Consider the following 27,774-nt stretch of genomic DNA (forward strand, 5'->3'; position numbering starts at 1 on the left):
GAATACAAAACAAAGAATACAAATAACCAATCTTTGTCCTTACTCTGGGAATGGTTAGCAGACCAGACCCTGATCACCTGAGGGTTCTCGAGGGTTCATACTGAGAGAATCCATAATTAGATTTCTAACATGGCTTTCAGTCTTAAAGGACAGTGTGTCAAGGTTATCACTTACTCTCAGTGTCTTTCCTTTGGAACCAAAGGCAATTATTTCAGTTTTATCTTCATTTGGTTGAAGAAAGTTCTGGTACATCAAAATAATTAAACAACGCATAGAATTATGTAGTAACCAAAAAAGTGTTAAATCATATCGAAATATTTTGATAGGGTAAGTTTCGATTATCAGTTGTGTTCATGAATTATTTTCATATGGTAGATTCTTCAAAGCACACATCTTTTGTGGTGATGACAGATTTGCACATGCTTTGCATTCTCACAACCAGCTTCATTAGGTAGTCACCTGGAATGCATAATTTGGGTAATTTATTTCCTTCTTAAAGCATTTGAGCCAAATCACTTGTATTGTGACAAGGTAGGGTTGGTATACAGAAGACTATTGTTATGTCCGTACTGTATTAGTCCATATTATGGCAAGAACAGCTCAAATAAGCAAAGAGAAATGACTGTCATTACTTTAAGACTAATTTCAGTGCAGTCGCAAAAACCCTCAAGCATTATGATGAAACTGGCTCTCATGAGGACCACCACAGGAAGACCCATTAGTGACCTCTACTGCAGAGGATAAGTTCATTAGAGTTACCAGCCATTCAAGTCAGTAATTAACTGCACCTCATATTACAGCATTAGTCCAAATTTGATATTTTTGGTTTCAACTGCGCTGTCGATGTGAGTACAGAGTGGGTGAACATATGATTTTTGCATGTGTGGTTCCAATCATGAAGCATGAAGGAGGAGGTGTGATGGTGTGGGTGTGCTTTGCTGGTGAGACTCTGACTAAATTCGAAATCAAGGCACATTCAACCAGCATGACCCCCACAGCCTTCTGAATCGATATGCCATACCATTTGGTTTGCACATAGTGGGACTGTCATTTGTTTTTTAGCAAGACAATGACCCAAAACACACATCCAGGCTGTGCAAGGGCTATTTAACCATGAAGGAGAGTGATGGTGTGCTCCATCAGATGACCTGCCCTGAACAATCATCACAAGTATTTTTTTTATCAGATGAAAACATTTGTTTATGCAAGGTAATAAAACATAAGTTATATGACAAATCTTTATTATGCCTACTAGACCAACAAAGATAATACTAAGTAAATAGGGATGGCAGCGCACAAACACACATAATTAACCGAACCAGTCAGAAAATGAATTTACTTTAACCCAGGCTACAGAGGATAGTGCATATTGCTAAATAACACAGCAGCATGATAATTAGGTCCCCTGTAGCTCAATTGGTAAGAACATGATGCTTTTAATGGCAAGGCTGTAAGTTTGATTTTCACGGGGGGCCAGTATGACAATCTATGCACTCACAACTCTAAGGTGCTAAATGTTAAGTGTACAATTAGAGCAATTTTTCTCAAAAAGGTTCTCAAGCACAAACATTTTATCTTAGGTATCTTAAATGGTGTCTAAGATTTTTTTTCAAGTCATTCTACAAATAAATGTCAAGCAGGGTGAAAGGCACAGAAATAAGCATTATGACTGTTAAATTCAATCAAAGCTGGGGTTTGGTAGTGACAGTTTAAGTACAGTAGAGGATTTCATCCAGGACCAGAGTTATTCTTTAGTTAACAAGGCAAGTTTATTATGAACACATTCTCATTAAGTTCAACAATCTGGGGAATAGTTACAGGGGGAGGAGCTAATTAGAAGCTGAGGTTGATTGTAGATAGTCATGTTGGAAATAGGGGCAGATTGTCAATTTGGCCATGACTCTAGGGTTAACACCCCTACTATTACAATCAGTGGGTTGTTCATTGCCCACAGAGAGTCAGTTAATATCAAACTTGAATGATGGCACCATACACCATGACCCTGCTAGCCCTCCAACAAAGCCTATCAGCTTCGACCCTGCTTAGCTTCAACAGCAAACAAGCAGGGGGATGCAAGTTACTATCCTGCATTTCTCTATCAATGCAGACTTGAAGAAATAATCCATCCTTAAACACATTATTCCTCCTGTAAAGTAATTTGGTAGTTAAGGTTTTTTAAATCTAGGTTTATCTGAAGATGTAATAACGAGTTTTTAGTACCACTATAAGATGGAGTGGGACCTCTGGCTGGTTTGAATGAGAAAGGAATTTGCAGAAGATTGTAGTTTTATATCCCATGTATCTTCTACAGTATCTACAGTACCAGTCAAAAGTTAGACAAAACTTTGGAGCATTATTTAAGTACCTTCATCAGGGCAATAAATGTCTCTCTAAAAACATTTAAAACGCAGTAGAAGACTGTCTGCCTCTGATGACCAGCTGCAACATGCTCTACAAAGGTTCATCACTTTGACCTCTGATTGCCATTTTGTTAGGGAGGCGACCTCTACCCTGTGAATGCTGGAATTTATTTTATGATCAGACTAATACCAAGGAAGTTGATTCTATCGCAAAATTCAAATTTAGATTGTGATGAAGAGATACTGAGCAGATTTTTTTATCACACAAATGTATCATTGCTAACATTATTAATCGGTAGTGATGGGAAATCAAAAGTTTCTGAAGCATTTGAGGTTCATTAAATTAGGCTGAAAAACAATGCTTTTGAACTCACTGCACAGTGGTGACACCTACCGGTCAGGAATAAGTATCACGTTTATTGTTTATATTGATATATTTTTCCATAATATCCAATAAGACTTTGGCACAATGGTTAGGTGTGCACATTGCAAAGCATAATTAGAGAGTATGATTTGTATCCCACATTAATCTTGCCTTTCCAGTGTCCCATCACTAGTAATTAGTACATAAAGTGTGTCAGTTATGGTGAAATTCTCCTTTAATTGCAGGCCATTACAATATACCATGTGCTCAGGGAGGCACATTATCCTAGTTATCGCTTAATTGTGTTTCCAAGTTCTATTTCTTTCATATTATTTATACAATATGAATACAATGTGCTCCCCGTTTAAAATAAAAGTCATAATATTTTAAGCAAATACGTTTACTGGTAACTGAACAACTTCATGCAAACTATGGATGTTTAAATCATCACTTTGTGGACAATAAATCACTGTGTGTGTTCATTTAATGAACATATCAAAAAAAGTATGTATATATGTTATTTCCCTGTTAAGTTACTAAACTCTTGCAAAACACACTGTTTATTTTACTTTTAACATTTACTTACACAAGCCTAATTGACTGAAAGAATAATGCCGACCAGAGGCCATTTTTCCCAGGCCTGGCTGAGGGGATATTTCATATAAATGAGGCGGCATTTCTAATTCATATACCATTTGCAGTATTTATGGGGAAACAAAACTGAGGGTGTACCGATTCTATCTTGAAAAAAATACACGTTTTTTTTGTCACAATTTAATTTGATACTAAGAGACCAATGACTGGATGAATCAGGCCTCCTGACGTTGGGCCTGATTTATCCAGCATCAGTCACTTAGTACCAAATTTAATTCTGCCAAAAAATATAGATTTCTTTTTTTTTTTCAAAACCGCCTATAATGTGGAACCAACACCGTTATGCATGAATGGGCCTTTAAATAACTGCAATAGTGGTTACTTTGGCTGCCAACAGCCTTGGGGCTATAGCAATATCTTGAAAGTAGAAAGTAAATATCTGCCCTTCTTCCTCGCCTTACCTCTGTAAACGCCCATTGCTTAATTTTTCATTAACTATCATTTAATAATTACGTTCATTAGAGATAAACCACTATCCAATAAATTGCAGCTACTAGTGCCACTTTTGTATTCTGCTCTATCGAATAAGACTCCGAGGAACAAAGTCTAGCGCAATATGCACGTCTGAATGAACACACGCTTTTAGTCACGTAGAGGCTCCTCCCACACCGGAAGTCTAACTCGTTGTATGTGTTTGTGAAAGAAGATTAGGCAATGAAGAAGCATAGCGAAATATTTTGATAGGGTAAGTTTCGATTACCGGCCGTGTTCATCAGTTCTATATTTTGCGAGATGTCGTGATGTTGTGTCAATGTAATTTACTTTGAGAAATTTAGTACATTTCTCACAACAAACTATTTCCAATGCAGAATACACATTACGTTTGTAGTTATTGTATTTACAGACCTACGAAATCGGCCTATTGTTACAGAATGTATGTAACACAATCGTATACGCACACTCATTATTTTCTGAATCTGTATAGTTTGGCACGATTGGGCAGTAGGCAAATTGATCTTGTGATAATGGGTTACTAGTTGATCTCATTCACATAGGGGGAGGATCTCTTACCAAACCTATGCCAATTGTATTTCCATAATTAAGTTGTCTGTACATTTTTCTCTCAATCATATTTTGACCACTGTGTCGGATAAATTAGTCATTATCTACTTATGTCAACAATGTTATTTGACCCCTCAGTAAAGTTTTGTTTTGCTGATATCTATAGACCTATTTTTGTTATCCAGTTGTGGTCAGACTGGTAGTTTTTCCTGTTGTGGTACACACTGCACAACTTTCAAATGTAAAGTCACTGTGACATGACAAAATGAAATACAATTAGCCTGGGACAGACCTGATTAACTGCGTGTATGTGTGTGTGTGTCTCTTGTGTATAGAACTCCCTCAGTCTAAACCAGTCAGTTGTGTGGAAAGGATTGTCGTTTCACCTCTCCCCCTCATTGACCTTTAAAAGTTGCTGTCAGACAAACAAAATGCTGTCAGCCCAGGCAGACAGAGTGATGGCGCTGGGAGAGTGGGAGGAACGATGGCAGGAAGACAGAACAGGCTGGCACCAACCCCAGGTCCACAAGTAAGAATGTGTCTTTTACTTTACCTTATAATTATGTGGACTTAAGTGTGAATATACTGTATTTTTATGTTTAAAATATGTATTTAACGTGTACAGTATCTCAGTCTGTATATTGATAGCTTGTCAGATAAACATGGTAAGGTGGACATGTTTATACTTAAAGGACTAATAGTGGAATGTATTCTTTGTATGGAAACCAACTCTACCCAGTCCAGCAAAGTTAAGTTACTTTTATAATGGACATGCTGTGGGTATTCAGTTCCTGACTATATAAACCAAATATCCACAAACGGCCATTATAAAGTTAACTTGCACTTGCAACTTGTACTTGTGCCACTATTACCTTTCTGCTACAAATCTGAAAAACAGATGCTTATCATTTATTTCTTCTGTTCATAGAGATTTAGATGGGATAATGATTCCCTAAATGATTCATAGCTTATTTTCTTACTAGAACAGGAAGTAATTTGCCTGTGTAGAATTGATCAACTAGGACATTTTTAAGGGAGTTAATTTTCCCAATTTGTTTTGGTTATTCAATGGGCTTGAGGAGGTGATTCAATGTTTCTTAGTGAAGTGGATGGAAGAGTGTGGGTTTTCCATTTGACAATAATAGCAATTTAGCATTTTAGGATGCACTTTCTATGCATTCCAAGTATGGCAAATATATATTATGAAATTCTATCATTCCACTAATACTGCAGGCAGATACCTTGGCTTTGGAAAGTATTCAGATCCCTTCACATTCTCCAAATGTTGTTGTGTTATGTATCAATCTACACACTATCCCATTGTGAAAAAGCAATACCGTGTTTTTAGAAATGCCTGCACATTTACTGAAAATAAAAAATCTTAATATCTTATCTGCGTAAGTATTCAGACCTTTTGCAATGACAATCCAAATTGAGCTCAGATGCGTCCTGTATCCTTTGATCATCCTTGACATGTCTAGATTTTGATTGGAGTCCACCTATGGTAAATGTAATTAATTGGACGTGATTTAGAAAGGCATGTATGTATAATTCACAGTGAATGTCAGAGCAAAAACCAAGGCATGAAAGAAATCTCCATAGACGAGATAGAATTCGGTCATGGCATAAATCTGGGATAGGTTATAAACCAAAATCCTATAGCATTGAAATTCCCAGGAGCAAAGTAGGCTCCATCACTGTCAAATGAAAGTTTGGAATAACCAACATTATTCTTAGAACTAGCTGTCTGACCAAACTAAGTAACCAGATATAAAATGCCTTGTTCTGGGAGGTGACCAAGAACCCAGTGGCCACTCAAACAGAGCTTCAGATTATCTGCATAGATGCAAGAGCCTGTCAGAAGGACAAATATCTCAGATGCACTTGATCAGTCAGGCCTTTATGATAGTTTGGCTAGCAGTCCACTCCTGAGTAAAACATGATTGGCATGCAGGCTGGAGTTTGCCAAATGGCACTTAAAGGAGTCTGAGACCTTGAGGAAATTGATTATCTGGTCTGATGATACCAAAATCTGTCAAAAAGAAGGTATGGTGGTGGGAGAATCATGCTATGGGGATGCTTGTCAGCAGCAGGGACTCGGAGACTGGTAAGGAATAAAGTATGAAATCAGCAAAATACAGAGTTCTTGCAGTACTGATCCAGAGCTCACATGACCTCAGACTGGGGTGAAAATGAATGTTACAGCACAAAAACAATCCGAAGCACACACCCATGTCTTTGAGTCCAGACTTGTCCCCATTGAATATCTGTGGGGAGACCTAAAGATCGCAGAACAACAATTCTCTCCATCCAATCTGACAGAGCTTGAGAGGATCTGGAAGGAACAATGTACATTGAGACAAATATAAAAACTGTAATAAATAAAATAAAAAGTCTGTAACACAGCAAAATATGGAGATGGAGTATGAATACTTCTCCAAGGCACTGTATATAATGGTTATTTTCTGATAATACACTGCAGAATGTGACATTGTCCTTTTAAAATGTATAGGATGCTGGAGAATAATATTGAGAAAGTTCTCGCTGGACGGAGCCAAGTTAAGTTCTTCTTCCCTCTATGTGGGAAAGCACTAGACATGAAGTGGTAGGTGATGCAAGCAAAACATGACACACTTTTTTATCAACTTGCATGCTATAGCAACCATTTAGCTATACATGACGTTTGACCTTCTAGTGTGGTCCCAGGCTGGCCGATATGGGCCATTCTATTGTAGGGGTGGAGATTTCAGAGAAGGCCATCAAGCAGTTCTTTGAGGAGAATAACCTGTCTTATAGTGAAGAGATGGTTCCTGCATTACCTGGAGCTAAGCTTTACAAGGTACTGTATCAGAGAGTTGCTATTTATGTATAAAGATAATTAAATGTTACAATGTGTTGGATCTAAATAATTCAATACTGCAAAGTCAAGGTGTGTTCCATATTTCTGATTGTTGTTCCACAACCTTTAATATATTCATCCCAGCTAATGGTCCAGGATAGTTAATTCCATACCAGTTAATTTATTTCATACAGGCTAATGATCCAGGATAGTAAGAGTAACAATTGTTGTTTTTGAATGGTGTTCATTAATGTAGCTGCCAGCAGGCAGAGAAAGATAGTAAAATAACTTTGTTTTTGTGAGTAGTAGCTAGAAGTAGTTAATGATCTGCCCCTACTTTTCAGAGCTCAGCGAGAAATATCTCCTTGTACCAATGTGATCTTTACAACTTCTCCAGGTGAAAGTCTGCAAAATATCAATGCATTTCATTCTACTTCACTTCATCTTTTTTTAAACTAGACAAAGGAGGTCTATAACATCCTCATGTTTTTCAAAATGTATATATTTACAGTGCCATCGAGGGCCAGTTTGGGGGGATTTGGGACAGAGGCTCCTTGGTGGCCATTAACCCACGGGACAGAGAAAAGTAAGTACACATTAACCATTCCCTGAGATTCAGCATGAAAGTAGGACATAAAGACTTTGGCCGATTGCAAATTTAATCTTCCGTGCTATGTCTCATTTTGTTTTCCTCTTCCTCTTCATGCCTCTTTCTCTCTCTATGTGTGTCTCTCTGTCAATCAAATTAAATCAATCAAATGTATTTATTAAGCCCTTTTTACATCAGCAGTTGTCACAAAGTGCTTTTACAAAACACCCAGCCTGAAACCCCAAGGAGCAAACAACAACAAACAAAGTGTTGAATTTCAGTGGAAAACTCCCTAAGAAGGCCGAAATGTAGGAAGAAACCTAGAGAGGAACCAGGCTTAGAGGGGTGACCAGTCCTCTTCTGGCTGTGCCGGGTGAACATTAAGTGTACCGCTTCTGGCTGTGTGTTTCCCTGTGTGTGTGTGCGCGTATCTCTTCTCTTTATGTGTGTGTCACTTTGTGTGCATGTCCCTCTGTGTGTGTGTGTGTCACTTTGTGTGCATGTCCCTCTGTGTGTGTGTGTGTGTCTCAATTAAATTCACTTTATTGGCATGATGCACGTGTACATATTGCTAAAGTCCATTCACACTGAACAAATCATTAACAAAAATGGGGGCATAATCAATAGATAAAGAAAAAAAAAAAGAGAATATATACAGTATCTCACAAAAGGGAATACACCTCACATTGTTTCAAATATTTGATTATATCTTTTCATGTGACAACACTGAAGAAATGACACTTTGCTACAATGTAAAGTAATGAGTTTACAGCTTGTGTAACACTGTAAATTAAAATAACACAACACACAGCCATTCATGTCTAAACCGCTGTCAACAAATGTGAGTACACCCCTAAGTGATAATGTCCAAATTGGGCCCAAAGTGTCAATATTTTGTGTGGCCACCATTATTTTCCAACACTGCCTTAATCCTCTTGGGCATGGAGTTCACCAGAGCTTCACAGGTTGCCACTAGAGTCGTCTTCCACTCCTCCACGACGACATCACGGAGCTGGTGGATGTTAGAGACCTTGCGCTCCTCCACCTTCCGTTTGAGGATGTCCCACAGATGCTCAGTAGGGTTTAGGTCTAGAGACATTCTTGGCCATCACCTTTACCCTCAGCTTCTTTAGCAAGGCAGTCGTCGTCTTGGAGGTGTGGTTATCATGTTGGAATACTGCCCTGCGGCTCCGAAGGGAGGGGATCATGCTCTGCTTCAGTATGTCACAGTACATGTTTGCATTCATGCTTCCCTCAATGAACTGCAGCTCCCCAGTGCCGGCAGGACTCATGCAGCCCCAGACCATGACACTCCCACCAAGATGCTTGACTGTAGGCAAGACACACTTGTCTTTGTACTCCTCACCTGGTTGCCGCCACACACACTTGACACCATCTGAACCAAATAAGTTTATCTTGGTCTCATCAGACCACAGGACATGGTTTCAGTAATCCATGTCCATAGTCTACTAGTCTTCAGCGAACTGTTTGCGGGCTTTCTTTTGCATCATCTTTAGAAAAGGCTTCCTTCTGGGATGACGGCCATGCAGCCCAATTTGATGCAGTGTGCGCCGTATGGTCTGAGCACTAACAGGCTGACCCCCCACCCTTCAACCTCTGTAGCAATGCTGGCAGCACTCATACGTCTATTTCCCAAAGACAACCTCTGGATATGACCCTGAGCATGTGCACTCAACTTATTTGGTTGACCATGGCGAGGCCTGTTCTGAGTGGAACCTGTCCTGTTAAACCGCTGTATGGTCTTGGCCACGGTGCTGCAGCTCAATTTCAAGGTCTTGGCAATCTTCTTATAGTCTAGGCCATCTTTATGTATAGCAAAAACGTTTTTTCAGATCCCCAGAGAGGTTTTTGCCATGAGGTGTCATGTTGAACTTGTAGTGATTAGTATGAGGGAGTGTGAGATCTATAACACCAAATTTAACACACCTGCTCCCCATTCACACCTGAGACCTTGTAACACTAACAAGTAACATGACACACATTGGGCCCAATTTGGACATTTTCACTTAGGGGTGTACTCACTTTTGTTTAGACATTAATGGCTGTGTGTACAATCTGTACACTCACTACTTTACATTGTAGCAAAGTGTCATTTCTTCAGTGAATGTCTAACTTTTTTCCCATATATCAAAATGTTAACATATATTTTTTTGATAATTCACTACATACAACATTAATATTAGATTAGTTTCAACTTTATTTTCGTTGAACAGTGTAAGTACAGTACAACGGAGTGCAGGTAGCATCTAACCAGAAGTGCAAATTGGGGAGGGCACAAAATGTACAAGAATTTACAAGTATTGCATATATGTATACAGTGGATATTAAAAAGTCTACACACCCCTGTTAAAATGCCAAGTTCTTGTGATGTAAAAGAATGAGACAAAGATAAATCATGTCAGAACTATTTCCACCTTTAATGTGACCTATAAAGTGAACAATTCAATTGAAAAACAAACTTAAATCTTTGAGGGAAAAAAAATAAACTCCTGGTTGCATAAGTGTGAACACCGTTAAACTAATACTTTGTTGAAGCACCTTTTGTTTTTCTTACAGCACTGTGTCTTTTTGGCTAGGTGTCTATTAGCATGGTACATGCAAAAGCACTCCAAATCTTTCAGATTGCGAGGACATCTCCTCTGCACAGCCTTCATCAGATCACCCCACAGATTTTCAGTTCGATTCAGGTCTGGGCTCTGGCTGGGCCATTCCAAAACGTTTATCTTCTTCTGGTAAAGCCATGCTTTTGTGGATTTGGATGTGTGCTTTGGGTTGTTGTCGTGCTGAAAGGTGAACTTCATCTTTAGCTTTCTAACGGATGCCTGAAGGTTTTGTGTCAAAATTGCCTGGTATTTGGAACTGTTCATAATTCCCTCCACCCTGACTAAGGCCCCATTTCCAGCTGAAGAAAAACAGCACCAAAGCATGATGCTGCCACCACCATGCTTTACTGTGGGTATGGTGTTCTTTGGGTGATGTGCAGTGTTGTTTTTGCACCAAACATACCTTTTGGAATTATGGCCAAAAAGGTCAACCTTGGTTTCATCAGAACATAACACATTTCCCACGTGCTTTTGGGGGACTTTATGTTTGTTTTTGCAAACTTCAGCTGGGCTTGGATGTTTTTCTTTTTAAGAAAAGGCTTCCGTCTTGCCACCCTACCCCATAGCCCATTCATATGAAGAATATGGGAGATTGTTGTCACATGTAGCACACAGCCAGTACTTGCCAGAAATTGAGCATCAGAACTGGACCACGGAGCAATGGAAGAGGGTGGCTTGGTCTGATGCTCACGTTTCCTTTTACATCACATGGATGTCTGAATCCAATTGAGCATCTGTGGGATGTGCTGGACAAACAAGTGCAATCAATGGAGGCCCCACCTTGCAACTTACAGGACCTAAAGGATTTACTGCTAACATCTTGGTGCCAGATACCACAGCACACCTTCAGAGGTCTAGTGGAGTCCATGTCTCGACGGGTCAGGGCTGTTTTGGCGGTAAAAGGGGGGCCCACACAATATTAGGCAGGTGGTCATAATGTTATGGCTGATTGGTGTATATACATACATACATCTTCTTCCGCTTCATCCGGGGCCGGGTCGCGGGGGCAGCAGTCTAAGCAGTGATGCCCAAACTTCCCTCTCCCCAGACACATCCTCCAGCTTTTCCAGGGGGACACTGAGGCGTTCCCAGGCCAGCCGGGAGACATAGTCCCTCCAGCATGTCCTAGGTCTTCCCCGGGGTCTCCTCTCGGTGGGACGGGACCGGAACACCTTCCCAGGAAGGCGCTCTGGAGGCATCCGAAACAGATGCCCAAGCCACCTCAGCTGACCCCTCTCGGGTGACCGAGCTTTTCACACTATCTCTAAGGGATCGCCCAGCCACCCTGCGGAGAAAGCTCATTTCGGCCGCCTGTATCCGGGATCTTGTCCCAAAGCTCATGACCATAGGTGAGAGTAGGAACGTAGATTGACCGGGAAATTGGTGTATATACATCTCTGGGAAAAAAACTGCAAAATTATCAGTTTCTCTGGTTTTACTATTCATATGTATGTGTTTGAGTAAAATGAAAATGTTGTTTTATTCTTTAAACTACTGACAGCATTACTCCTAAATTCCAAATACAAATATAATTTAGAGTATTTATTTGTAGAAAACATCTGGTCAAAATAACCAAAAATATATGCTTTGTTTTCAAACAAATTCCGATTCATTGTCCAACAACAAAATACTACTGTTTTAACTTAGGAAGAGTTCAGAAATCAATATTTGGTGGAATAACCCTGATGCGTCTTCGCATGCTCTCACATTGCTGTTGGGTGACTTTATGCCACTCCATCTTCCTCTTGATCAAATTCCAGAGGTTTTCAATGGGGTTCAGGTCTGGAGATTGGGCTGGCCATGACAGGGTCTTGATCTGGTGGTCCTCCATCCACACCTTGATTGATGTGGCTGTGTCGCATGAAGCATTGTACTGCTGGAAAAACCAATTCTCAGAGTTGGGGATCATTGTCAGAGCAGAAGGAAGCAGGTGTTCATCCAGGATAACCTTGTGCTTGGCTTGATTCAATGCGTCCTTCACAAAGACAAATCTGCCCAATTCCAACCTTGCTAAAGCATCCCCTGATCGTCACCGATCCTCCACCAAATTTAACAGTGGGTGCGAGACACTATGGCTTGTAGGCCTCTCCAGGTCTCCGTCTAACCATTAAACAACCAGGTGTCGGGCAAAGCTCAAAATGTGACTTGTCAGAGAAGATGACCTTACTCTATTCCTCTACGGTCCAATCCTTATGGTCTTTTGCAAACTTCAGCCTGGCTCTTCTTTGCTTCTCATTGATGAAGGGCTTTTTTCTAGCTTTGCACGACTTCAGCCCTGCCCCTAGGAGCCTGTTTCGAACCGTCCTCGCTGTGCACTTCACCCCAGCTGCTGTTTGCCATTCTTTCTGTAGGTCACTTGACATTCAAATGAGTTGACTGTCATCGCGGTCAGTGGACAGTTTTCACCTTCTGCCGGTCTGTAGCTTTGTTGTCCCCAATGTCTGTTGCTTAACCTTGTTCTTATGAACCACCGTCTTTGACATTTTCAGGATGGAAGCAACCTGACGCTCACTGTATCCCTCTGCCAGTAAAGCCAGAATTTAACCCTTCTTTTCCTCACTCAAAACTCTTTTGTCATGCTGAATAGTTATTTTTTTATTCACATTACCTTTCAGGTACTACTTACACTGTTTTTTTCACCCAGCAGGTCCTATTGCAAGAGGATAGTGATGACCACAGCAGTGGTTTTTATACTTAAATTAGATTTGACTCAGGTTATCATTACCACATTAAGGAAAATGAGGTGTGCCTGTGTTGGAATTTAACAGACACTGAAATGGAATGGCTGCCATACATGTAGAGATTGAGAGATTATGGGCATCTGGTTGCATTAATTGTGTTCATGGATCAAAAAAGGACAGAATCTAACAAGATGCTGATTTAAGAAAGATTAGGAGTGGTCTATACATTTTTTCCAGAGCTGTTTATATACTGTACATTTACATACAAATACACACATTACGTTATGTCTGCTGCACTTTCAGCAGTGGACAGGGTTTTAGCATGGGCACCCTGACTGGTCTGCGGCTACGCAGCCCCATGTGCGACAAACTACGATGACACCTTTCTGTCAATACTAGCATTAACTTTTTCAGCAATTTAAGCTACAGTAGCTCATCTGTTGGATCGGACCACACGGGCCAGGCTTTGCTCCCCACGTGCATCAATGAGCCTTGGCCGCCCATGACCCTGTCACCCAGTTCACCGCTTTTCCATCCATTTTTCCTGCTTCTAACACATCAACAACACATCCACTTTGAGGACCGAATGTTCACTTGCTGCCTAATATGTCCCACCCACTGACAGGTGCCATGATGGCAAGATTATCAGTGTTACTCACTTCACCTGTCAGTGGTCATAATGTTATGGCTGATATGTGTGTGTGTTTTTGTATGAATGTATGTATATGCACAAAAAACAACAGATCACTAAACATACAGTGGGGGAAAACCGTGAGACAGGGGTGTGCTTGGTCTGACACAGTCCCTAAATTTGTGTCAGGCGGCATCATACTGCACTGTCGGTACACAGTTCTCCATGCCTCCCAGCCTTTCCTCACCAGCGAGATCCCTAAAACATTAAATGATCCCTTTTAAAAAGGGGCTAATGATTGTTTGTGATAGTTTGATATTTTTTTACCTCGTGTTAGGAAGTGCATCTCTGTCTCAGGTTGGTGCTCCTCTACAGGGAGTCATGTTTTTCTGTGCCTTCCCTTCTCAATGGCTTGGCTGTGGTCACTGAGCCTGTACTGTCAAGGTTTTTCTGAGGTTTTGATCAGTCTCCACCAATAGTTTGCCATGGTGTAATGTCGGTTTTGGGCCAGATAGCACTGCATTTTGCTTTGTGTTAGTGTTTCCCAATGGGTAATGTAGTTTTGTTTTAACTGTTTTGTAATTGGGTTAGTTCTGATTGCTTGTATGTTCTTATCCTGAGGCTTCTGTGTGTTAGTAGAACAGATCTGTGAACTAAGACCCATGACCATGTAGGGGAATCTCTGCATGCAAGATTTCAATGGGGTGTTTGTCCCAATTACTTAAATCTAGTTTCGTAAGTGGACCCCACACCTCACTGCCATAGAGGGCAATTGGTTCGAATAGGAATTAAATAACTTGTTGCCGAATTGTGATAGGTATTTCAAAATGAATTAGTTTTTTAATGGCGTAGAAGCCCTGCATGCTTTGTCTCTCAGTTCATTCAATTCATTCTCTCTCTCTCTCTGTGTGTCTCTGTCTTTCTCTCTGTGTGTGTGTGTGCGTGCGTGTCTGTCTGTCTGTGTCCCTCTGTGTCTCCCTATCTCTTCACAGGTATGTTGCTCTGATCACGTCATTAATGGACAAGGACTGTCGTTACCTCTTGGACACATTGCTGTACAATCCAGAATTATACAAAGGTAATAATTGCTGAGCTCATATTTTGGTCAAAGATACTATACACTATTTTACAAGACTGTTGAACCTAACAATGTATTTCTTTAGGTCCTCCTTTTTTTGTGCCTGATGAGCACGTCCAAAATCTGTTTGGTGAGTCCTGTTAGAGATTTGAAATACTCTGTATGATTATGTTGGAGGTGATGTATACTTAGGTGTTAACAGAGGATAGAAGTGAGATGGGGGTTGGATTTGTAATTAGATTGTTTCTTTTCTAGGTAAAAGCTGTGATATAGAGTTGCTGCATTCTATTGATGCCCTAACAGACAGGCAGAAAGCCTGGGGCCTGGACTTCTTCATAGAAAATCTACATCTCATCACTCCAAAGACAAATTGAGGAATACCTCTTGTAGATATTTTGTTTCCCTTACGATATATGGGATCAATAGTTAATGTGTAGTGAACAGGACTGAGACAGCCGGTTCAGTCCATTTCACTATAGCTAAATCATGTTTGATGTACATTAATTTTTATATACACAGTTCAGTTTATAGTAGTTTTAGGTTTAAATTGCTCTGATTGCTGTGAATGGCATTTCTACTAAGTACTGAATAAACGGTCTGAATTCTTGTACATTTGTCTTTTTTTTTAATATAAATTTGTAAAAAAGTATAAAACGTAGTTTTCTTTCTGCATTGTTATGGGGTATTGATGGCTTTTTTTTTTATCAACTACATATTACTAATATATTACTGACACAAAGTGCAGAGAAAATGAAATGTTATTTTTCTATATCCATGGGGAAAATCTAATTAGATGTGTCATTGCTTTTCGGTACCTGGAAATATGTTTTCTGTGGAATAGATGTGATAGCAACGACTTTCTGCCGTCATGAAATACGTGCTGTAGACTTCTAACTCTCTCTTCACGTGTTGTGAAGTTAGTATACGAATTGGCTGTTGCCTAGATACTAGGACCACATTTACGTCAACAAATCTAGTGTATCAGCAACGAAGATGAACATACCCTCTTCATAGTAAACATGCCGAAGCTACAGACGGAGAAGGTAAGTTTGTAAAATGTGTAAGATAGCATGTTGTTGCGAGTCTACTGTAAATGTTAAAGTAGAAATTGTACGATGTACGTGTTATCGAAAAACAAACAAAGCAGCTGCCAAGAGCTCCAGTAGATGGAAACATTTTACGAAGTATGCATCATGTGCTCGTGTGCAACAATGATGCTGACCAGTGAATGTGAAATTATTCCTTGTAATGTCAGTGGTTTCACATGACAGATCCGCATACCTACTCCTGGTCGTTGGAACTGGAATGATGAAACTCAAAGCCTCGAATTTATCAGGTAATGGTGAACTTATAGCTAACAGCAAATAACAAAAGGCGTGTCTGTAGTAGTGCCTATATTTTTGTGTAAATGTTTTAGTGAAATTGTTTGGGTATACAGTAAATTGTTATATATTACATATCTTAAGTTTAGAAAGTTTGATAACGCAAATATGACTTATGCATTATTATACGTATTTTTAGAAATGTCTCTCCCTGTTACTTTCAGATTTAATAAAGTGGTGGAGGTCAATGAGAAGAGAATAAACACTAAACCTGTTAATTTTCAAGATCTTGCCAGCAAGCGTCCTGAGGGGTAGTTTATTGCCTTACCTTGTGGCATTTTTTTATCCACGACTCTTCATTCTTTGTTACTGGAAAACAATTTATATTAATCTAGCATTCATTATATTACACATGATGATCATTCTTAACTGACACAATGAAATTACTGTTAAAGGAGCCTTTTTCAGCAATATTTGCTCATTCTTATAGTCAAATGCAGACTTTGGCCAAGAGGGGGGGACAAAGTAGCAAGAAGACTGTGGGTCCTGCTTTACATACCTACAAGTCTTCAGCGAAACCGATTCAAAGGGACTATGTGACCATTGAAGACGTAAAACGTAGGTGTTGGTCAGTCAAACACAATACTGATAACTTTATTGTAAATCCATTGTAGCAGGTGAGTTAAATATACACACACACACACACATACATATACACTCACCTAAAGGATTATTAGGAACACCTGTTCAATATCTCATTAATGCAATTATCTAATCAACCAATCACATGGCAGTTGCTTCAATGCATTTAGGGGTGTGGTCCTGGTCAAGACAATCTCCTGAACTCCAAACTGAATGTCATAATGGGAAAGAAAAGTGATTTAAGCAATTTTGAGCGTGGCATGGTTGTTGGTGCCAGACGGGCCGGTCTGAGTATTTCACAATCTGCTCAGTTACTGGGATTTTCACGCACAACCATTTCTAGGGTTTACAAAGAATGGTGTGAAAAGGGAAAAGTATCCAGTATGCGGCAGTCCTGTGGGCGAAAACGCCTTGTTGATGCTAGAGGTCAGAGGAGAATGGGCCGACTGATTCAAGCTGATAGAAGAGCAACTTTACTGAAATAACCACTCGATACAACCGAGGTATGCAGCAAAGCATTTGTGAAGCCACAACACGCACAACCTTGAGGCGGATGGGCTACAACAGCAGAAGACCCCACCGGGTACCACTCATCTCCTCTACAAATAGGAAAAAAAGGCTACAATTTGCATGAGCTCACCAAAATTGGACAGTTGAAGACTGGAAGAATGTTGCCTGGTCTGATGAGTCTCGATTTCTGTTGAGACATTCAGATGGTAGAGTCAGAATTTGGCATAAACAGAATGAGAACATGGATCCATCATGCCTTGTTACCACTGTGCAGGGTGTTGGTGGTGGTGTAATGGTGTGGGGGATGTTTTCAAATGGCCCCCGCAGTCACCAGATCTCAACCCAAAAGAGCATCTTTGGGATGTGGTGGAACAGGAGCTTCGTGCCCTGGATGTGCATCCCACAAATCTCCATCAACTGCAAGATCCTATCCTATCAATATGGGCCAACATTTCTAAAGAATGCTTTCAGCACCTTGTTGAATCAATGCCACGTAGAATTAAGGCAGTTCTGAAGGCGAAAGGGGGTCAAACACAGTATTAGTATGGTGTTCCTAATAATCCTTTAGGTGAGTGTATATATGTATGTATATGTGTAAATGGTCGGTCTGTGTTGCAGAAGTGGCACTCAGTTTGCTGCAGGAGAATGAACTCTCCATTCCACCATCCTTCTTGCCTGTGTTGAAGTAAGGAGGCACCCACTTTCTACTCTCTTTCTCCCTAATTGGCTTTTGTCTGTTACTTTCACTGGCAAAATTGTCCAAATCTCAGCATCAAGATATTTTATATTTTAAAACTCAGCACCGTGGTTAAGCATTTCACTGTGATTGGGTGATTTGGGGCTGCTGGCCGTGATTGCACTTAGACATTTCTTTGTGCGTGTTTAGGAGCAAAGAGTTGAATGACTTCCTAGCTGCCCTCCTCCTTTACCTTTCCTGTTACTTTGAGAGGAAGTCTCTGGAGAAGAACCCCATTCCCCTTATGGCGTCAGTATTATTACACATTGTATTTTGTGTTAACATGAACATTTTATATAGACAAATGAATTACCTCTTATAATGAGATGCTCATTATAAGATATTGTCTTTGTGAAATATTTATTTGTCAGTGAGCAGAGTACCTCAGAGATGCAGGTGATGACAGAGGCCCTTGTCAAGGTGGAGCTGGCTCAGAAACAGCTGGCCCTCTGCTACTCAAGCCTGGTCCTGGGGCCGGGCCGGTTCCAGCAACACCACATGGCCCGTGGCAGGTTCGTCACCTGACCAACTTTTTTTTAATCAAAGGACATTACAGTTAAAGTGAAATGAATCTTACATGATAATGTGGCCGTATCGGAAATCAATCAAACGCAGTTGGCAATAGCACTGTGGAATTGCCAAAACTTCCTTCATGTGCTTTTTCACACATACAAACACATTCCACCTGCCACTGTGAACTGTCGCTTTGTACACTTTAAGACTTGAAGCTTTGTTTCTACAGGAGCCATGTGTCATCAACCTACAAAGACAGGCAATTGTATGAGGTTAGTACCAAACTGTGATGCAGGGACCTTTGTTACTGTTTATTTCAGAGGAATCCTGTCTCTACTGTCTAACCAGAGGTGGTGATGTAGTGTATCCGGGTTATTATTGTCAAACCAGAGGTGGTGATGTAGTGTATCAGTGTCATTATTGTCTAACCAGAGGTGGTGATGTAGTGTATCAGGGTTATTATTATCTAACCAGAGGTGGTGATGTAGTGTATCAGAGTCATTATTATCTAACCAGAGGTGGTGATGTAGTGTATCAGTGTCATTATTGTCTAACCAGAGGTAGTGATGTAGTGTATCAGAGTCATTATTGTCTAACCAGAGGTGGTGATGTAGTGTATCAGGGTTATTATTGTCAAACCAGAGGTGGTGATGTAGTGTATCAGTGTCATTATTGTCTAACCAGAGGTGGTGATGTAGTGTATCAGTGTCATTATTGTCTAACCAGAGGTGGTGATGTAGTGTATCAGGGTTATTATTATCTAACCAGAGGTGGTGATGTAGTGTATCAGAGTCATTATTATCTAACCAGAGGTGGTGATGTAGTGTATCAGGGTTATTATTGTCAAACCAGAGGTGGTGATGTAGTGTATCAGTGTCATTATTGTCTAACCAGAGGTGGTGATGTAGTGTATCAGTGTCATTATTGTCTAACCAGAGGTGGTGATGTAGTGTATCAGGGTTATTATTATCTAACCAGAGGTGGTGATGTAGTGTATCAGAGTCATTATTATCTAACCAGAGGTGGTGATGTAGTGTATCAGTGTCATTATTATCTAACCAGAGGTGGTGATGTAGTGTATCAGAGTCATTATTATCTAACCAGAGGTGGTGATGTAGTGTATCAAAGTCATTATTATCTAACCAGAGGTGGTGATGTTGTGTATCAGTGTCATTATTCTCAAACAAGAGGTGGTGATGTAGTGTATCAGTGTCATTATTGTCAAACCAGAGGTGGTGATGTAGTGTATCAGTGTCATTATTGTCAAACCAGAGGTGGTGATGTAGTGTATCAGTGTCATTATGGTCAAACCAGAGGTGTTGATGTAGTGTATCAGAGTCATTATTGTCTTACAAGAGGTGGTGATGTAGTGTGTTTGGGTTATTACTGTCGATCAACCTGAAAATTTTCTCAGTTTTTCATTTGTTAGTCCTTTGGTAAATGTGTCCTGTCTACACCAGTGTATGTACAGCTTCTTCTGCTACGTAGCATGGGTGACATTCAGTAGGAATGACCTGCGGGGCATCCAGGAGGAGGTGGGGCGCCTTTTGCGTTCTGACACCTTCAACCCAGCCCTCAGGACTAGGGTCGATGCTACAGAGGACACCCTGCTGGCACAGGACACCTATTCCAAAGAGGGACAGACTGATTCTAAAGAGCACTCACAGAGCCACAACGCAACAGAGCAAAGGTATATATTGTGTTGGGGAGAGATACAAGGAATGGACATAGAGGCCGATTTGCGGGGTTTGGGTGCTTTCGCATATGTGTGTGTGTGTGTGTGTGTTTGTCTGTTAGCGTGTCTTTGTATGCATGTACGTAATGTATGTGTCTTTTTGTTTAATTTCATAAACAAAAATAGTGACAAATATAAACACCTATTTATTTGTGACAGTTGACAAAATGAGATGATTGTCTAAATAGATCCGGAAAGAACGATAACGATGCAAAAACAATTTTCATGACAACATAGGTTTTCTCCGACGTTAGTGGACTAGAGGTTTTGGGAAAGAGCTTTTCAGTGTGATCAGCTCCTTTGTTATTATTTAATTACATAAAATGCACATAAATCCATGGCATTAGGTCCATGACTTGACTGCAGACACAGTTTTTGAGCAAAGCCATGCTATTTATCCTCTGTGGCAATTAGAATCTGCTCAACAGCAAAGCCTACACCGCTGGGCCATGCTCATGGTTCTATGATGCAAACTGAAAATATGTACACTTGTTCAGCAAACCGTCTCTCTTCTGTCAAGTCTTACTCTAGTGAATTAAGCCTTGTATGGGATGACATTAGAGAACGACTGCAAAACACGAGTAGTAAGACTGACAACTTTTTCCACCAATAGCTAACTTTATATATTGTGTGTATGTATACTGTAGGTTAATTAGGCAATACATTTTATTTCACTAAAATGTAAGTGCTTGTTGTTTTCATCTTTTTAACCATGACTTTTTAAACCAGGTCTGTTTGTGTTTTTCAGTCCACAATATGTATTTTATGAATCTAGGTAACTGACTGACATTATGTAGCTGTAAAGAACCAAAAAGCAATTTCTGGAAAGCCATATCTAATAGAATTATGTCTAGCTACCTTCCAGCCCATAGGATTGACTAAGCCATATCCATGTCTTGTCAGATATGAGTGACATGCGGTTTTATGTCAACACCCCACATCTGACAGACAACTGACGGTTTGAGTTCTGCTACTATTATGCTGTCAGGTTCAGGTTGAAACAGCACAAGTTGGTCTTGAAGACTGCACTTGCTAAGTACAACCAACTGAAATATCTGGGGAATGCCTCTTGTTGATACTTTCAGTGCTGTTTTCCATATACAACATATTCGATTAATGATTAAAAGTCTATGTATAGGTATTTAAAAAATATATTGGGCATTAGAATGAAGTGCTGTGTTATTCATTTTATTTAGTTTCCACGGGATTAAGGAAACTATAGTGTAACTGGTAAGATTTTGAACATCTGTATAATTGCCCCGTAGTTAAATACCCAAGACAAAATGGACTGGTGGTTGAACGGGTTACCCAATACTCATAAGCTCTTGATTTGAAAAGAAATTAGGGAAAAGTAGAAAATGTGGAGAAAAGCTCCACATTATCCTCTTAGAAAAAGTTTTATATAGTTCTCCAAAACTACAATATTGCCAGTCAGTTTGGAATTGGGCACTGGCTTTTTATGACCTTTAACATTTGACCCCAGGAAGTCCCAGCGGCGTCCGGCTCTGTGTAAGATCATGACCCAGCGCTCGCCGCTTATGGTGTCCTTACTGCCACTTCCGAGTGAGGATGCTCCTCACCTGTTCGGCCGTGGCAGACCCAGGAAGCAGAGCCAGGAAACACTGAGTGACCTTGAGTCCTTGATGGGAGAACTCAAAGACCAGCTGGCCACTTTCAGGTAGTGAAAATGGCGTGTGCATTGGCACACCCACATTTGGTGTGTTAATGACGAAATGAGTTGTCAAGACAGTGCAAAGGTTTGGAACCAGGCTACAGTCATATGTTTGCTAAATCAGATAGTTGATTGGAAGGACAAAGGATATCTATAACCGACTATTAATAAACTAAAGGAAATATTTAGTTTTCAATATTTTTTTTATATATATATTTTCTTTTTGGCATTTTGTGCTTTTTTGGACAGGAATGTAGAGGAAGAAAGAGGAGAATTTTTGCTAAAAGTGCTGTGGGCTGGATTCAGACCAACTCTGCTGCAGTACATGTGGCAGCTTAGACTGCTGGACATCCTTGGACACACAATAGGAACATTTTCTATTTAACTACTGTTGCGTATTTAGCCCATAAGTTATGTTAGGGTCAAATTGACCAGTTTTAAGAATTTGATATGTCTGAAATACTATTTGGGTTATTCTGATCACCCTCACCTTTCACAAACACAAGCTATTATTATCTTTATTATTGTAACTTTTCTTGTGGGAAAGGCTTTGTTGTGTAGTGGTGGGAGGATCCAGGAAGTATTGTTCATAACTTTCCCAAGGTGATATTACTTATTGGGCTTGATAAGGACCTTGTCCATATGTTATTATGTAGACTACAAGTCCAAAAATGAATCAGCAGCTAATCAGCGGCTAGCTTGTGGGAAACAAAGTCAAGGAGAGATATTTTCCGTGCGAACATGTCACTTGAGCAATTTCATATATTCTCCAGAGTAGTTCAGTTCAATAACTGTGACACAAGACCAGTGCGTCATGTGAGAGACAAATAGCACATGTTGTGAGAGCCTTCCCAGTAACTTAACCTCTGTGAACATCATGGCTTATTTTGCAGAGATGACCAGCCCTGCTCCATCTTATTCCCTAACTTTCCATATGTGTGTAAGATGTTTGGACCCAAAACATAGAGGTTGTCACTATGATCATAATATCTACACATATTATTAAGCAGAACATTGTCTTAATTATTAAAAAGTATTGGTTTATGTTGTCCATCATAGCAAATAGAGATCCATTTCTGTTTTGGGGATAAGAAAGTAAATAAAGTAAAGTAAAGTAAATGTTGTCTAAATGGACTATATAATAAAAGGAAACTAGTAAATGTAATCATTTATATGAGTAATGAGTTGGTTATGGATGTCAAACACATTTGTTGGGGGCTAAAATATTAATAGTGAGTATTGGGTTGTGATTTAACATCCGGGGTCAATTTGACTCGCTAACATAAAGAGTGTAACCAAAATGTTAACATTACACAAAGGTTAAAATGGCTCAACATGTCTTGTACAGCTCATTCGGTGGACCATGGTGCTTACAAAGTAAATGTAAAATGTTGTACATCCGGGTGACATTCACATTGCTCTTTATGATTCTGTTTTTTTCCAACTCAGTCTGTCGTGTTTGAACTCTGTTTTGACTAGCTTTGGGATTCTGGGGAAGCCTTTCAGCCAGTTTAGCTGCACCGCCCTCATGCCCAAAAATGAGGATGAGCATGACGACGACAAAGAAGACGCAGACATCCATGTTAGGAGTGATAAGACCACCTACATGGCTCAGAGACCTGTGGCATCATCACCGGATCAACGTGGTAGTCTTAATCGTGCCGACACGAACACCTCACGGGCCACCGCAGGGGCAGTGTCCTGACAGACTGAGTGACTGAAGGAGCGTGGGAGTGGGCAAATGGCCGAGTTAATGCCTGCATGCTAATATCCACAGTGGTGGTCTTGAACTACGGCCACCGCTTTATGTTTATTAAAAAAGTGTGTAAACATTTCTTATTGGATTTTTTTTCCCCCGGCAATTTTAGACATTTTCCTCAGGGAAATTATGACTGAAATATCATGAAATGCATATGTGAAATATCGTTGCACTTATCATTTTGGCTAACCTGGCAAAATCTTTGGTACTATCATTATTTGGCCCCAGGTGGTGCTGTTGGCTGAGATATAAAGAAAAAGGAATTTCTGTAGTCAATAAGAGACAGTGCAATCCATCTATCAATATTATATATTGCACATCTATTCAGTTTCATCAAAGCAATGCTATTTCAAACATGGATAATAATAGAGTAACATGATCAGAAAAATCTCATGACACGACATGGATGGTCATTATTCAATGCATCACTGTCATCCGTAAATTGTCAATATAAGCAAACGTTATGCCCGTGTGTAATCCCAGCATCATCTTTCACTGTGACATGTATATCCTCTTTGACAGGAGACAGCTGCCATGACCCCCCCCCAGTGAGACTTGCATGTCTTACAGTCATGTGTCCTTGCCTCCTACAGAAGATAGCTAATTAGTATGCAGCAGCAGCACGAGCCGCGGTGGCAGAAGGGGCTTTGCCTTCACCCTAATTGGCTGGGTAATCTGGGACGCCAAAGCGAGAGCTAAGCTTGTTTCGGTAGACCGGGGGATAGGGCACAGAGGGCAGGGAGGTATGGAGCCACTGGAGGGTGATTCCTTCACGGCTCCTTTCTACTGACAGGATCAGACCAGGAGGGCAAACCCAGCAGATTTAATTCCACCATCCCTGCCAGTGGCTAGGTCACACCGTGACTCCGAGCTAAGCGTGAGGAAGGAGATTGACACAGTTGGCGGAATGACAGGAGGTCACACCAAGTTACACAGATACAGTGGAACTGAGATTTGTTTGTTTAATTACTTGTGACTCATTTCACACGTCCATTTGAAACGAGTTCAAACGGCATACATCTGTGTATGAGGGTAATGTGGTTATCAAAGGTTATAGAGACTTCCTGAGAAAAAAAGGGTAGTTTGTAGGCCAATGAGTTAGTTGCTGACGTAGTTAACCATTCGCCTTAGCTTTGGTTCTTGTCCTGAACCAATACATATATTGTTGGATGTCTATCTTGGAAGCACAACCGCATTCAAGAACAACACCCACCACTTGAACTGTTCCTACTAAAATAGTTCAGTAATTCCCCACAAAACCTCAAGTCTTCTCTATTCTTTGGATATTAAGCCCCGGCCCTGCACTTTACAATGTTGCGGTCCTAATGCCTAGGCTCTCTGAAACAGTTTTCATTTGAAGCATGTCACCTCTTGTAAAGAACTAGCCATGCCTGTAATTGCAATCCATATTCAACAATGACAGGGATGTTAAAGGATTTCTGTTTGAGGCAGACAGCCAATAGCAGTGCCAGAGCACTGCTGGTGATCAGGAAAGATGCTAGGCAAACATTCATGAATGGAAGGGTCATACAGTCTTACCTATATTGACTACCCATTTTCACTAATGTAAACAATGTTAGGTCCTATGAAATGTCTATAAGGTCCTTTGTCATAATCACACAAGACATGACAGAGAAGTCTGGAAAGGTGCGATGGTGTTTGTCGAGCAAGAAATGCGTAGAGAAATATAAAAGCGTAGAGCCTGATAAAAAGTATGAATGCATGGTTATTAGTAAGTGATAACTAAGCAGTTTGCCATTTACAGTATGTAAATGTAACAAAATAAAATTAATTAAAGATTCAAACACTTATTTATTGACATTCAATAAGCAATGTGACTTTCTGATTCTTACGCAAGGCATACTAACAGTGGGTCCCATATAATATCAGTCTACCCAGTAGGGGGAGACTTTGCATGGAAATGAACCAAAAAAAGACACCTTTTAATTAATATAATAACCTACTGGGCTACAGAGGACCTCAGGAAAAACAATGCATAATTACAATTTTCAGCTGGCACAGCCTTTTTAGGTAAAGTAATATTTAGTAACTATTAAACTATATAGGATCTGACGAGATATTTGCACTGATTGAAAAGTTTAGTTTTCGGTGGGTACTAAAATTAAGATAAATTATTATTATTGTAGTTGACCACTGGTAGCTGCTATTCTGCAAGATAAAACAATGTCATATTCATATTAATGCCATTACATTATACCAAAACTATTAAATGTATTGATTTATAATAAATGTAAATGCATATATGATGGCAATTCAAATCTCTAATGCACGCTATACAGATAGGCAAAGCGCTTGGCTTGAACGATGCATCCATATGGTCGGGGTAACTGTCAATCATTGCACAAGTTCTCTCCCACATCTGACCTGTATTTTTTTCCCCGGACTCGCTCGCTCTGCATGCATCAAAGCAGTGTGTGTGTGTGTGTGTGTGTGTGTGTGTCGTGTTACGCGTGACATGGTCAAATCGTAGCGCGTTATAAAGGGCCATCTAACTTGAGTTTCTAATATTCTATATGTGAATTAGCGAAAATATTTCATGGTTCAACTGTGAGACAACCAAGTGTCCTCGGCAGCAATTTGACGCAAACTATTAGGCTATTATTATTATTTCTTTTCTTTTTTTAAGTGCGCGGAGGAATAACAAAACGCAACACGTATCCGGTGGGATTCCACTCTAGAGTGAGAGAAACGCGAGGGTGCAGGAGAAGAAGTGGGGAAGTTGCAAACAGAAGAGGAAAGGGAGAGGAGGAAGAGTGGTTATTTTGGCTATATCAACACACTATTAAAGGAATAATGAGGAACATTTGGATAATTTTGACCCTCGGCATAACGGCCTTTCTCTCAGGTGAAAGGGTAAGTTTTAGAAACGAACAATATCGGTTTGCTTGGTAGGGTTGCTGGAGAAGCTAAGCAACTTCGAATCTGGGACCACTCACTCTTGTTTGTTACTGTGTAACTAACTCTCGATGGTGACGGAAGCCTAATCTCGTCTACAATTTGAAACATTTTAGCCTGTCATGTCATAATTTGAGAATAGCGATTTAGATTTAAGACAGAGATATTTCTTGAACACTCTTTGATATGTCGAATATCATGTTTTTGTTAGTCTGGTAATAACAACTTGCCCGTACATTTGGTTCGTGTGCAAAATATTTCAACGTTACTTAGCACAGATAGGCTAAATAGTAATTTTGCAGTTGGACTAGTTTGATTTCAGTCTTTTAAATTCTCAAGTACAAAAAAATATTTAGGTACTGCCAAAATACACACAAATGAATATGAATGTGGCAGCCTGATCAAAAAACACGAGGAACCCTTTCGTAAATGAGTTGCAATGTCAACGAGCATCAGTTTCACAAATCACTGCTTAGCCTATAACCTATATATATTTTAAAAGCTGCACCTTTGGGGGTAATAAAAATCTCCACTGTGTGCCATTTATGAGGCTTTGTCATTGAGCGTTAATTGACAATTCAGAGGTTGTCGTTGTGAAATGCCAATAAAGGCTGTTGCTTGTCTATCCAAACGCCCTTTGACTGGGTAAACTTGGCTATGCAATTTCGAAACAGCCAGAAAAGTGACATGTGGCCAATGATAGTTATGTTACGTTGTTCAGCTCATTTTACGTTTTTTTCCCGATACAACTCCAGACAACCTCAATATATTATGTAATGTTGTTTAAAAAAACCATGGCTAAATGAGTGCGTTTGAGTCTAACAGATATCTAACTGAGGAAGAGTAGTGAACAAATGGTTCAGAGCCGTTTGAATAGGAGAGCAAACCAATCTTTTTCTTGTTAGAAATGCCAACGTACTAATATGCTAGGTTGTTTCTAAATTCAAATGCTGGCATGAACTTAGTAAGATATCATTGAGCATTTTGTGTCTTTCATGCTGTAACTGAATACTTTTTCCAAGTGCCTGCTATTATCTTTATGGGTTACATACTTGTCACTTGGCTCCATTCCTCAGTGTCCAATTAGTTGATTCAGACACCAGTGTTTTAATGAGTCAGACACCCCCAGAGTGCATGCTTTTTATAG

General features: G+C 40.0%; 3 protein-coding genes across 10 annotated transcripts in view; all 3 read left to right on the forward strand.

The window, feature by feature from the left end:
• The first annotated feature begins 315 nt into the window (after positions 1-315).
• Positions 316-15,432, forward strand: tpmt (thiopurine S-methyltransferase). 5 transcript variants are annotated; one of them, XM_010873826.3, is made up of 9 exons: positions 316-327; positions 4,716-4,909; positions 6,893-6,985; positions 7,087-7,219; positions 7,564-7,616; positions 7,731-7,805; positions 14,737-14,822; positions 14,908-14,952; positions 15,078-15,432. In XM_010873826.3, the coding sequence occupies exons 2-9, from the start codon at positions 4,812-4,814 to the stop codon at positions 15,194-15,196; spliced, it is 702 nt and encodes a 233-aa protein (XP_010872128.1). In that variant the 5' UTR covers positions 316-327; positions 4,716-4,811; the 3' UTR covers positions 15,197-15,432.
• A 313-nt stretch (positions 15,433-15,745) lies between these two features.
• On the forward strand, positions 15,746-23,786 carry LOC105012763 (protein phosphatase 1 regulatory subunit 36). 4 transcript variants are annotated; one of them, XM_020050041.3, is made up of 11 exons: positions 15,746-15,865; positions 16,094-16,158; positions 16,369-16,455; positions 16,635-16,762; positions 17,915-17,981; positions 18,183-18,281; positions 18,404-18,544; positions 18,775-18,817; positions 20,006-20,235; positions 21,764-21,958; positions 22,202-23,393. In XM_020050041.3, exons 1-11 carry the CDS (start codon positions 15,842-15,844, stop codon positions 22,335-22,337), a joined length of 1,215 nt encoding a protein of 404 aa, XP_019905600.2. In that variant the 5' UTR covers positions 15,746-15,841; the 3' UTR covers positions 22,338-23,393. The 4 variants fall into 4 exon arrangements, with proteins under 4 accessions (XP_019905600.2, XP_010872129.2, XP_010872130.2 ...); XM_010873827.4 differs by lacking the exon at positions 22,202-23,393 and adding an exon at positions 23,402-23,786 and having other exon boundaries at positions 15,748-15,865; XM_010873828.4 differs by lacking the exon at positions 22,202-23,393 and adding an exon at positions 23,432-23,786 and having other exon boundaries at positions 15,751-15,865.
• Positions 23,787-26,433: 2,647 nt separating this feature from the next.
• sdc2 (syndecan 2) overlaps positions 26,434-27,774 on the forward strand; it is a 34,315-nt gene continuing 32,974 nt past the window's right edge. The window contains 1 exon segment of the mRNA NM_001310863.1: positions 26,434-26,585. Coding sequence (NP_001297792.1) covers positions 26,526-26,585 — 60 coding nt within the window. The 5' untranslated portion in view covers positions 26,434-26,525.

The sequence above is a fragment of the Esox lucius genome, chromosome 10 (assembly GCF_011004845.1).
Source record: "Esox lucius isolate fEsoLuc1 chromosome 10, fEsoLuc1.pri, whole genome shotgun sequence".
Lineage (NCBI taxonomy): Eukaryota > Metazoa > Chordata > Actinopteri > Esociformes > Esocidae > Esox > Esox lucius.

Bases quoted from the DNA above. Each gene is read 5' to 3' on its own strand.
- tpmt (XM_010873826.3), top strand. From the start codon at position 4,812: ATGCTGTCAGCCCAGGCAGACAGAGTGATGGCGCTGGGAGAGTGGGAG. The intron at 7,617-7,730 runs GTGAAAGTCTGC...ATATATTTACAG, and splicing joins GATCTTTACAACTTCTCCAG to TGCCATCGAGGGCCAGTTTG. The intron at 14,953-15,077 runs GTGAGTCCTGTT...TTTCTTTTCTAG, and splicing joins GCACGTCCAAAATCTGTTTG to GTAAAAGCTGTGATATAGAG.
- LOC105012763 (XM_010873827.4), top strand. From the start codon at position 15,842: ATGCCGAAGCTACAGACGGAGAAG. The intron at 16,456-16,634 runs GTAGTTTATTGC...TCATTCTTATAG, and splicing joins GCCAGCAAGCGTCCTGAGGG to TCAAATGCAGACTTTGGCCA. The intron at 18,545-18,774 runs GTTCGTCACCTG...TTGTTTCTACAG, and splicing joins CACCACATGGCCCGTGGCAG to GAGCCATGTGTCATCAACCT.